At 41.6% G+C, this 12,324-nt stretch overlaps 1 protein-coding gene across 4 annotated transcripts in view; it reads left to right on the forward strand.

The window, feature by feature from the left end:
• The window catches only part of UBE2E1 (ubiquitin conjugating enzyme E2 E1), a 45,432-nt gene extending 35,110 nt beyond the window's left edge, over nucleotides 1-10,322 (forward strand). For all 4 annotated transcript variants that reach the window (XM_036403650.2, XM_036403626.2, XM_036403634.2 and 1 more), the window contains 3 exons: nucleotides 1,386-1,518; nucleotides 8,490-8,637; nucleotides 9,554-10,322. In XM_036403650.2, the coding sequence (XP_036259543.1) occupies nucleotides 1,386-1,518; nucleotides 8,490-8,637; nucleotides 9,554-9,651 (379 nt within the window). In that variant the 3' untranslated portion in view covers nucleotides 9,652-10,322. The remainder of the gene's footprint in view (nucleotides 1-1,385; nucleotides 1,519-8,489; nucleotides 8,638-9,553) is intronic.
• Nucleotides 10,323-12,324: the final 2,002 nt, after the last annotated feature.

Raw genomic sequence — 12,324 nt, forward strand, 5'->3', positions numbered from 1 at the left:
CTGATCACTGTTGACAATTTATGTTCTTGCAATTGTATTTCTGTTTGTAACATCGTTATTAACACTTAGTGATTACTCTGGTTTCCTGCATGTTAATCGAATGCACATTGTCATGTGTATACTGAATTTATTGTATTGCCTTCCCTCTCACAGCAGTAATACTGCTCTGTGATTATTATAATATGAAAAGAGCCTGGTTTTTACCTTCTGTCTTAGAGGAGCCTTGTTAAAAGAAGGAAGAAAGAAGAGCAAGGCTAGTTTTCATTGTATTAGGAACATTAAGATCCATCCCCTTCAGAACACGGGGAGATTTCTGAAACCATGGTACATCCATGATGGAAAAAGCTGTGTCAGCACCTCCTGTCATGCAAATGCTTTTCCAGCTCTGGCATCTTACAAACAAAATGCTACCATTGCAGTACAAAAGGGAAGAGCCAGCAAAGGAGTCCTACACCATTAATAGAAATAATTATAATATTATATATATATAATTATATATATAATAATTATAATATAATATATAAATAATAATAATTAGAAATACTCAGTGACATATGGCACACTACTGAGAACAAGTGTCTGAGGATATCAGTAAAACTAATTTTACCAAGCAGGCATTTGATCTCTGCAACACCTTTAGTTTGTACTGCTTATAGTGACACGCTGGCAGGTTAGGCAGAATCTCAAATAAGCAGAGCTAATTTGAGAAAGTGCTTTTTTAATTTGGCACAGTGATTTTAATTCCCCCTAAAAAACACAGTTCCACAGTGCAAGCAATATAAACAGGATAAGATCATGTGCAGTAAAATTATAAAAGTGTAGAAAATTTTAACATTGCAGAGCATCATCATTAATTTGGCTTCCTTCAATTATACTATGAGCCTTTGTTTAACAATAATGCAGGATATATTTTAATTTTAAAGAACACACAAGATTCATAAAATGAACATAAATCCTTAATTTGTTTCGTATGGTCTTTAACGTGGTACAGTTTTATTAAGACTGAGATGGAAGAGACATTTCTGAAATACAGTAGGAAATTGTTCTTTGAAACTTAGCTCTTTTATTGTATTGATAGTGTAGTATGTTTAGGAGTAGTTCTGGGCAATGCTGCTCTTGTAACTATCAAGAGAGAGAAAATGGAAACCGTACCCCACCTCTAGTTTCTCAGCTTTGCTAAACAGTCTGGAACACTGATAATTTCAGGTAAGATCTCTGAGTGTTTGAAAGCATTCAATCTTCTTTTAATCCCTGTCTCTACTTCAGATGGTGTATGAAGAGTAACACTGAAATATTTATTCCATATCATACTTGAAGAATGTAAGAAGTCATATTTATTTGAGCTGTGATAGTATTTCTAAATTATTTTGTTTTTTATCTCTTAGTGCTGGCCCCAAAGGTGATAACATCTATGAATGGAGATCAACCATTCTAGGACCTCCAGGTTCAGTCTATGAGGGAGGTGTTTTCTTCCTTGACATCACATTTACCCCAGAATATCCCTTCAAGCCTCCAAAGGTAAGAGACCTGTAGCTAACATCTTAAACATGAATAGCATGCAGTGGTAATGGAACACAGCCCATTTGAAATCCACTCTTCTTAAGAACAAACTTAAGCTAATTTTAGACATTACAGGAGTTTCTATTAGCTAATGTTAACAACTTTTCCAGTCCTCTTGATAATTATCCTAGAGCTTGACTTCTTTCTTCCTGCTTCTGTTTATAAGAAGTCCTAAGCATTTAGTGCAAGCATTAGGACAGGACTGAGAAACTGAAAAGTAAATAAACTTGAGAAGAGGAGAAATGCTACAAATACTTATTTCTCAAACAGGTCAGGTTCTGTAAGCATAAGTTACATGTGTTTTGGCCACCAAACTAGTATTTAATTTTCCAGTTTTGTTGTACACTCGTATTGTTCACCTATTTGTACAGTAATAAACTTTCTGTAGGTGTGTTATATTTGTGAAGCTCTTACATTCCAGTGTTGTTGTGTTCCAGTGCTCTAAGGCAAATACTAGTGCAAGTGAACGTTATCCAGTGATTCCAATACATGACCACAGGAAAAGTGTTGGGTTACAAGAGGTGCTTGTGCATACACTTGGTGTTTGTCTTGTATCCGAAAGCATTTATGTGCATGTTAAAATTTCTACTTAAAACTTGTTTGATGAGATAAATGCCAGTGACTGCACCATCTTTCAGACTTAGGTCTAGTCTGCACCAGAAAGGACTTCTTCAGGCCATCATCCATCTCAACAGAGCAATACTAGTTACTTACACAAGGCAAATTAATACAAGCGTACCAAATTAAGGAAATTATTTGCCTGTTCTTGCTTCACTTCTGGTAGAAGATCCTTACATTTTACCTCTAAGATAGGGCTCCAATGCACAAACAGTATGTTCTGCCTTGGGACATCTCTAGTGCTTTTCTGCTGACATCTGGCCATCTCTTTTTGGAGATTCTCTGACATTCTCAGATGGTTCTCATGTCAGAATTTAATTCACTTTCGAGTAGTTTGTTTGTTTGTTTGTTTTTTGTTTGGGGATTTTTTTTTTAATCTGCTAAATAATTTGTTGTCCAACCAACTGTATGCAATTTACTATGTTGTGAGCCCAGTAAGCATTTAAAGAGGGATCTTTTGCTTTTCCATGTGTGCTTTGTTACACCTTTGCATTCTATGCTACAGGTCAGAAGCATTTATCAGCCCAGGCTTGTTCAGACTTATCATAGAATCCTGGAATGGTTTGGGTTAGAAGTAGCCTTAAAGATCATGTAGTTCCACCCTCCTTACTGTGGGAAGATACACCTTCCACTAGACCATGTTGCTGAAAGCTCTATCCAACATAGCCTTGAACATTTCCAGGGATAGAGCAGCCACAACTTTTCTGAGCAACCTATTTTAGTGCCTCACCATTCTCACAATAAGGGATTTCCTCCTAATATCTCATCTAAATTAACCCTTTTTCATTTTAAGACCATGACTCCTTGTCCATGCCCTTGTAGAGAGTCCCTCTCCAGCTCTCCTGTGGGCCACTTTAGGTATTGGAAGGCTTCTCTAAAGTCTCTCTAAAACCTTCTCTTCTCCAGGCTGAACAAGCCCAACTCTCTCAACCTCTTCATAGGAGAGGTGCTCCAACCTTTTGATTGTCTTGATGGCCCTCTTCTGGACTCACTCCAACAGGTCCATTTCCTTCTCGTGTTGGGGCCCCAGAGCTGGATGCCACACTTCAGGTGGGGTCTCACAAGTGCTTGTGATTGCCAGACAGGTACAAGGACCTTGCACATGGGCTCATTGAACTTCATGAGTTCACAGGCCCACCTCTCTCTGTTCTAGGCTGCCTGTCTTTGCTTCCAGTTTCTGTACAGTTCCTTTGTGTGTTTGAATTTGTCCAGGAGCTCCTTGTTCATCCATGCAGGCTCCTTCCCCTTCTCTGACAGATGGATCCCATCAGTGCCCAGCAGACCAGCTTTCCCAAGCAAGTTCCATGGTCTAAGTAGCCAATCCTCAGCTGTGGCACCAGTCCCATAACCATTTGTTGGTTTGCTAGATTTGACTAGCCCTTTTGAACCCTTTCCCTTGGACCAGGAGGATTGATGAAAAAACTATCCATGCTCCAGAGTCCTTTCTTGTCCCTCCCAGGACTGCCTTATTTGCCTTTAGTGCCTTTTCTGATGGGATGAGTGTTTCCAATCTCAGAGCAGCAAAGTGGTTCTGTGGGGACACCTCAGTCTTTGGGGGGAAGTCTCTTCCTGCAGGTCCTTGCCATGGCAAGCTTCCATTCTTCTGCATTATTGGCCCCCCTCCATTCCCTGTGTGCTGGTGGGAGTTTCTGGCTCTTTGGCCATAGGATGTGGGTCCAGTGCAGTTTGGAACCAGCTCTAACTCTTCCTCAGCAGCCCTGATGCCACACATGCTTCTCACTGCCTCCTACAGCTCAGCCAGCTGCTGCAGGAGGTTTTCCACCTGGGCAGCACCTTTTACAGGCAGGCCTGCTGACTGTCCTGCCCAGGAGAAAGGTCTCTACACTGCAGTCTGAGATCCACTCTGCAGCCTCTCCCTTCAGCAGCTCCATCTGGGTAGAAGGATCTGCCACAGGCAGGGTAGATGGTGCAAATGGCCCAGCCAGAGTTGCAGCCCTTGCTCTCAGATGTGTTCCCACCATGCTGCTTCAAGGTCAAGTAGCATGCCTTGCAAGACCATGCTGTAAGTGCCAGAGCTACTGAGACAGTCCTGTATGCTAAATTCCCCCATGCAGAACCAAATTAGCAGTTATGTCATTCCAGCTCAGCCCTGCTTTCTGCTCAGTGCTTCTGACTGAGATCACTTTGTCTTTATCTTTGCATCTAAACCCTCACCCAGATGAAAAGAAGGGTGGGATTAAAGCACCAAACAGATAGGTACCACCTGCTGACACCTTAAAAGATGAGTTTAGTGGTGATTCACTATATTGGAGCAGTTTCATTTAAATGGAGTTTTTTATCTAGCAAAGTCCAAGTCAGTTTACAAACCACATGTAGGCATGGAAGTAAAATATGTGTAACTTTAGTCTCACTGAGATGATATATAGGAGAAAGCATGGTGGTGCTATAATAGAACACACTTTTTCTACTTGGACACTTCAGGTTGAAATGAAGAACCATCCTTTGAGAACCAAAGATTCTCCTGTATTAAAATCTACACTAGTGTTAATCAGTGGTAATGTGGAAAATATGGTTATCATATCGCTCCTGCTTTATTCCTGCTATTTTGTTGATTTCAGACTGTCCAACTACTTGCAGTAGAGAGTAAATACTGTCTGTGGATCATGTTTAAGTGGTAGGCTAATATAATTACAGTAGCCTTCTGTAAGTGCCTTTTAGGGCAAGAAATAAAGAAACAGCTAATTGAAACAAAACCCAGTGTATATCACTTTGATGACAAGCACTCACAGAACAGTAGAGTCATGTTAAAATAGAGTAGAATGTCATTTTAAAAGCCTTAATCTCTGAAAAGATGAAGCTCTGTAAGGAAAAAGGACTTGCAACCCTTGAATCTTCCTTGGTAAGTCCTGTGAGACCAGTGGAAGAAAACCTCTGTGAGTCTTTGGTAACTCCTGTGAGGACAGTTCCTGCCATGGTGGGCTGCCAATGGTGAAGTGCCTGCCGTTGAACACATTTCATAACCTGAAACTAAAATGCCATTAAAGAATTTACTTTCTTAAATAAACTTAGGTGAAAATGGTCATCCTGGCAAGCTTCCAAGCCCTCAGGAATATGTGTGAGAGAAGGTGTTGAGGCATAAACACTGACAAATGCAGTGTGGTTGATGAGCATCTTAGAGATGTGTGATGAAGGATATACAGGTGTAGCCTTTGAGGATTGGGTCTAGCTCCAGCTGAGGGCTTGATTTAGTATGTTGGACTGAATGTTTTTGGAGAGGATGTTCCTGAAGGAGAGCCAAAAGACTGTGCTAGAAGTGGTATTTAAATTCCTGTGAGGATATTAAGAGGGGCTGCACTACTGTGCTTGAGGTTGGAGAAATGAAAGATCTTAAAATTTGACTTGGAAATGCATTGCACGGTACAAGGAACTTCAGTGGGAGAAATCTGATACAGGGACAGATACTCTCTTTCATGTCCTAAATATCTATAATGGAGTTCTTTTGCTTTTAATTGAGCATTCTACACAGCACCTTGAAAATGTTAGTGTTAATCTGTTCTCTGCTTTTTAAGTTTTCTCATTTTGTGTTGTATTCTGGTTTTGCCTATGTTTCAGATAGCAAATGAGTCAGGCACGTGCTGGGTGTGCCTGTATTTAGGAGAATCCAGTAAACAAGTATAATTAGACTTTAAGAGTTCAGTATTAGTACTATTACAATGAACATTTTCCCAAGAGTTACATTATAGTTGGGTTTGATTTCATTTACTGAGGTGAAAACAGTAGCTTGTGTTGACCTGGGGTGTGTGCTTTGATCATTTGTATTAATAACCTCTAACCACTTCCTTCCACCCACTCCTATTCTGCTGCTTGTGTAAATTAACCTCTGCTATCACTTCAGGGTAAGGTTGAGATTAGCTTCTTTTATGTCTTTTCAAAACCTGTGCTTAACTCCATGTAGTTACTGCATTAATGTAATCTCAGGTGGGACATTTCCAAAGGACTGTTCAGTTACACTATATTTTTCTGCTATTCCACATGCTGTTCTCTTCACTACCTTCCGAGTAACTCAGTTTCTTTTGATTTTGGTCTGAATGTACTAGGTTGATGTGAGGGTTTTTTTCCTCTTAAGGGTGTAATGAGCATTTACTTTAAATATTTTTGTTTGCTTTCAAGCGAGCCTCCAGTTTCTCCCTCTTCCAGTTCCATTTGCTTTCCCTGCACTGCTGGCTTTTGTGCCATCAGCTAAAATCATAAATGGCAAACAGCTGGACTACGCGTGTCTAACACCATCCTATTTCTGAGTTGCTGCTAAAGTGAAAACAAACTTAGATTTTTTTCCACAGTGCTTGGTAGAGTTCTTCTAACTGGAGAAAACTGCTTTCAGTGCCATACATATATCCCTTAAGGATTGTATCTTGAGGTGTGTTAAGGAACCAGGCTGGTCTGCAAGTATATGGGAGTCTTCTTTCATTTTCACTTTCCCCTCCTTTATGAAAAATAACTTAAAAATAAATCTTACTCTTCAACGCAAACAGCATTCATGCTTTGTTATCAGTTATTAGTCAACTGGACTGAGAGACTGTCTACAGAGTATTCAGCACAAAAGCTGAGAATCACAATTAACAACTTTCTGTCTTTACAAATTAGACCTATGTTAATTTGGTTCTTATTGTATTAGCTTGGAAATACTCCATGCTTCCCCTTCTGGAAGTGTTCAAACTGTCAAAATGGTTACGTCACTTACAGTTAGAAACCTTCTTGGAAGGAGCCCAAAGGTGCAGGTCAAACACAGAAATACTGAGCAAGCAGCAGGGCTGGGCTGAGGGCAGCTCAGGAACCCGAGGCAGAGCCATTGCCAGCAACTGCCAATGCCACAAAGGTGTTTGCCCTGAGCAGTGTGGGCTGGGACAGGTAGGGCACAGGCAGATCCGCCCTCTGCTCAGGCTGGTGCACGTGGACTTACACATGACTGCAGGGAGTAATTGCTGCCTTTCCTCCGAAGATTAGATGATCTGGGAAACAAAGGTCATTTAGGCTTCTTGTCTGCTATACCTCCAAGGCTCCCTAGGTAGAAAGCATCTGGAGTTCTTGGTTTTGGAGTGGCAGCTTTTTGCAGAAGGTGTGGGAGGGTAACACATCTCTGCTCTCTTGCAGTCGTTTTGCTGTTTCCCCCATAATGTGCAAACGTGCAGGGATTTGGGGTTTCCTTTGTTTGCTTCCTGTTTTAATCCAAAATCCAAGCAGCTCACAAGAAGTAAAGCGTAAAATCTCCCCAAGCATGCAGTGTGGGTGTCTCCTGTGTGACAAGTAACCGCTTTTGCAAGTCCAAAAATAGCCCATGTGCTCTGTGCATTGGGAGCATTCTTGGAAACACTGCATGGATTCAGTGCACGGGTACATGCCAGTCACCAGGCTTCTGTAGCTGTCACCCCACCCTGTGCCTGCTCGCCAGGCCTGTGAGAGCGAGGGTCACAGGCAATTTTTTTGCATCAGAAAGGCAGCAGAAAAAATGAGGATTGACTGGCAAGTTTTATGTGTGGGCTGGTCCCATCTCAAGAGAAAGCACTGGTGTGTTCTTGTCATACCACACACTTACCAAGTGTGTTTTGCAAATATTCCTGTGACCTCTAAACAGACAATAATATTTCTAGGTGTGGATAGCTGACAAATTTTGAAGATTTAGGACATGAACCCACCAGCTCATATTCCTAATCCTAATTATTCATGCTCATAATCCTAATCCGTGTAAATTGCACCAAATTTGTTGTCGCTGTTTACTCAGTGAGTCAGGGTAAGGTCTCTCTGCAGGTCCCATGGTGTTCTGAGCACGGCTCCTGGTGCTTGTGTTTCCCTTTTGGATAGCTTCTGTGGCAAGCTGCCTAGCTCAGTCACATCCTGAAAATAAGTAAATCTAACTAACTTCTCCTATTGCTGAGCCTCTTAGAAGTGATGGAAGCTGTGATCCCAAGTGCCTTGGCCTGTCTGGAGGATTTTACAAATCCTTGGGAGTCCAGAAGGAGAAAACTGCTGCTGTTAAGGCCCTGGGCCCTTTTGTCACTGGGAACAAAAAGACAAAAATTAAAAAAAAAAAAAAAAAAAAAGGTGGGAAAAAAAAATTAAACCCACCGCGACCTGGGTTTTGCGTTGACCGTGGAAGTCGGCTCCTGAGACTGTTGCTCATTCCTGTTCTAAACCCGGCTCTTTCTTGTTTCCGCCGCGAGAGGGCGGCGGCGGCGCGGGGAGCCCGGCGTGGCTCAGCCCGGGGCCCGGCGCTGCCTCGCTCGGGGCTGCTGCCCCGTCCCTCCCCACAGCCTGTGGCACCCCGGCGCACCCCTCACACCCCTCTCTTGCAGGTAACCTTCCGGACAAGGATCTACCACTGCAACATTAACAGCCAAGGTGTCATCTGCCTGGACATTTTAAAAGACAACTGGAGTCCAGCGTTAACCATTTCTAAAGTTCTCCTCTCCATCTGCTCCCTCCTCACAGACTGTAACCCCGGTAAGTCCACCTGCGCCTTGCATTCCTCCCAGCACCTAAACAATGTGGCCCTCCTCACTCCATTGGTACGGCCAGCTCAGCTCATGCCTCCGGTGGTAGAGCACATTTCCCTCTTCGGGGCAGTCAGAGAGGGGCTGGAGGCAGTGGAGGGAGATATCAGCCTGCTGTTCACTGCTCCTCAGGCTGGCCCATGGGGAAACAAGCGATCCTCCTGCACATGAAAACTCCTTCCCCTTCCAAACGCAGCCTTTGCTGCTCTGTAGGGCTGCAGTAAATCAGTAACGGAGCTTGAAGAGCCACAAACAGCTCTGAAAACGGGGTTGACCCTTTACTTTCCATCATCCATTTAAAAGAAGTGGCCAACTATGCCACAGGTGGTCATCACTGCTGCTCTAACCCAACCACTGTCCACGCGAGTTAAGAGGAATATGTCTTCACTTCCAAAGTCATTTTACAGGTTGCATTTTTATATGTCTAAAGAGGGGAGAAAGGCCAGATCTCACAGTGTACTAAACTTGTTGTACTAAACCCCTTCTTGAGATTTCATCTTTTCTAGAAGGCAGCTTTACATTGTTTACAAGTACTTGGCATGAGTACCTCAGGCAGCCTTAGAAGGAATAAAATATACCTGAAATGCATGAATTGGTGAAAACCCTCAGTAATGCAAAATATGACTGATTGTTGTGCCTTAAACTTCTTAAAACTTTATTGGCATTTCACACTATTAAATTACAGATTAGTACATCACCATAAATACACAAAATCAGAGACGATACAGATCATCAATTCAGTATGTTTAGGTTGTTACAATGTACCTTACCTGTGTGTTTGCCTTGTATGAAATTTACACTTCCGCTTTATTTAAAAGCTTTTACTGGGTAACTTGTCTGAAATAAGCGGTGTGTTTCCTTTTCAGCTGACCCCCTGGTTGGAAGCATTGCCACTCAGTATATGACTAACAGAGCAGAGCATGACAGAATGGCCAGACAATGGACCAAAAGATACGCTACATAAATTGGATTTTCGTCAAACTCTTACATTATTTGTCTGTGATGGAAAGAGCTGCTTATGATTTTGAAGGGGTGGGGGGTGGGAGGGTGCTGGTAAAGAGTAGGGTATTTCTATAACAGATTTTATTCAGTCTTTTATTTCCTAAGATTTTGTTGTTGTAACTTAAGGTATCTTGCTACAGTAGACAGCTAGGATTTGGAATAGCATACTTTAAGACTGTAATTAGTTCAGCAATATTAGCTCACATATAGTACCGAGAAGAATGTAAACTTCCTAGACTTCTTTGGTTTTCAGTTTGCTTGCAATATGTAAAAGATTAAAACAGCTTAATTTTGTACAGGTACATAGGTTGACATTTATGTAAAAGTCCTTTCAAGACTCTACACACTGTTTTTCTTTTTTGTTTGTTTGGGTTTGAGGGATTTATTTTGTTCTGGGTTGAATTTCCTTTTTTTCTTTTTTTCTTTTTTTTTTTTGTGTAAAAAGATGTTGGGATTGTTTTTCCCTATGGGGGGCACATTGGTATTTAACAAATCCTTTTTAAAGACTGTCATCTCATGATCTGTGATATGGAGAGGTGGATATATGGCTTCATATATGAAATGAGAAGTAGTTAATGTATTATTTTATAAGCCAATCTATCTTTGTGAAAAGAATAAAGGGTTTAATCAGGACTTATGGTAACCTGTAGTGAAATACCTTAAGCTGTTTAACTGTAAGGTGTGGAATAGGAGTCACTCAGTGGATTGGTTGTATGTTGTGGGCTACTTAAGTCTGCATTTGTTACTGTGCTAATAAAAAGATGTTTAAAAAAAAAAAAAAGAAGAAGAAAAGATTTCTGCTTAGTCCCTTGCTTTGTCATTTTGCTAGAATGGTGTCTCTGTAAGCTTTGTAGGATTTATGCTGTGGTTAAGGAGAAGGGAGATCTGCAGGTGAGTGCACTGACTGCTGCTATTTTAGGAAGACAGTTCTAGACAACCATACGGTGAATGACAGCATTAGACCTTTACAACTGTTCACTAAGCGTTCTGCAGGGACCTGGCCTTGAGAAGGGAACTTGCCACAGAGTCCACAATAGTTACTTTTCAGCTTAAGTTTTCAGTGTTGCCTCTGCAGGACTGGCATGTTGTTTGAAAGTACAACCAGAAAAGTGTAAGCTATCTGGAAGGGAAAGAGGTGAGAAGTAAAAAAAAGAATGTCTTGATGCTTTTCTGGTGGAGTGGTCTATTCACACCTGGAAGAGAAGGAATCGTGTCCTGGTAAGGTAGCAGACAACACCATTAAGGAGTATCTGTACATCCTTTAACTACCTATAAAGATTATCTCCTAGAGACATGGTGTTTGCATTGAGGTGTGTAGCAACAGGGCAGTTAATTGTGGAGATGGCATTTCTGACCACTCCCTTAAGGTAAGGGCCGGAAGCACAGATTCATTTTTCATGGCGAGCGCTTCACCTTGTGACATTCTTGTGAGTGCTGGGTGGTCATCTGCGCTCTCAGATTTGGTTTGGTGCTTTAAAATAAATCTGTATGTATTTCATTTACATACTTCTCTTGCTGTCTAGACACAGAGCAAATCTAACTTGCTCCAAAGTAATCTTTTAATCAGAGGTGTCCTTTCTTTTGCTGGGTGGGTAGTAGCGCTGTACCCTCATCAGCTGAACTGCCATCATTTGACACAGTGCATGATTGATGTGTGAGCTCCCTCAGCTGTTTGGTACGTAGCTACATCACACTAGGAGCATCTCTGGTAATCTTTCCTTCTCCTCTACCGAGTAAAGAGGTAAATGGCTTAATCTCAGTAGTTTTTTGCCAGCTTCTTTCTTTGTGCCACCAGGACACATCAAATTAACTGTTGTAACTGGTGGGGGCGAGTGATTTGTACAGTGTTTATTCAGCAGGGTAAAGGCTTTAGAGGAACAAAGAAAGATGGTTTTGTTTACTAATTTGTTTTTCTTCTTTATTATAAGTTTTCTCCATTATCTTGTGAAGGGACTCTGGTTTTGCAGAAGGTAAGTGATCCCAGTGACCTAGAACAGGGTTTGAGTCAGTGGAACAGGAAGAACAAAATAAAGGTCCTGGCCATTAGGTACTACGTTATACTCTGTACTTTGCTTGTTCACCCTGTGTAAAACTCTACTACAGCAAGTCTCATTTTTACTCAGTACCAGCCACTGTGTGCATATCATTTGCAGAGGAGACACTAGATTTTCCATCACTTCTCAGTAAAACACTATGATATTTAGAAAAACATCAGAGTAACTTTATAAAAGAAAATAGTGGGTGGTGATTTTCTTTTTTTATCTGAATGCCTCGAATGATTGAAACTCTACATTTAGCCAAATCAAAGAAAATGTGTTTGCCTTTATGTAGCGTATTTGGGAAAATGGCCCTAGTCATTTAGAAGATACTGTTTCTCTTGCCTGTCTTAAAACACTGTCAAGTCCTGGGAGTCCAGTGGAGCAAGTAAGCAAGCTGCACTTGTACTGCACAGCTCCGGCAGCCTACAGGTGACATCAGTCTTGGCAGAAGAATTGGCACCGAGTCTGCAGCATGCAGAGCTGCACAGGAACCAGTCATCCCCATTCTTTCCATCTCCAGGCATTTTAAGTTCATTCTGACTTGTCAACCTGCACTCCCTTGGTTCAAGGGTCAGCTTTAGAGATGTGCTGTTAGG

Source organism: Molothrus ater, chromosome 1 (genome assembly GCF_012460135.2).
Source record: "Molothrus ater isolate BHLD 08-10-18 breed brown headed cowbird chromosome 1, BPBGC_Mater_1.1, whole genome shotgun sequence".
Taxonomy (NCBI): Eukaryota; Metazoa; Chordata; class Aves; order Passeriformes; family Icteridae; genus Molothrus; species Molothrus ater.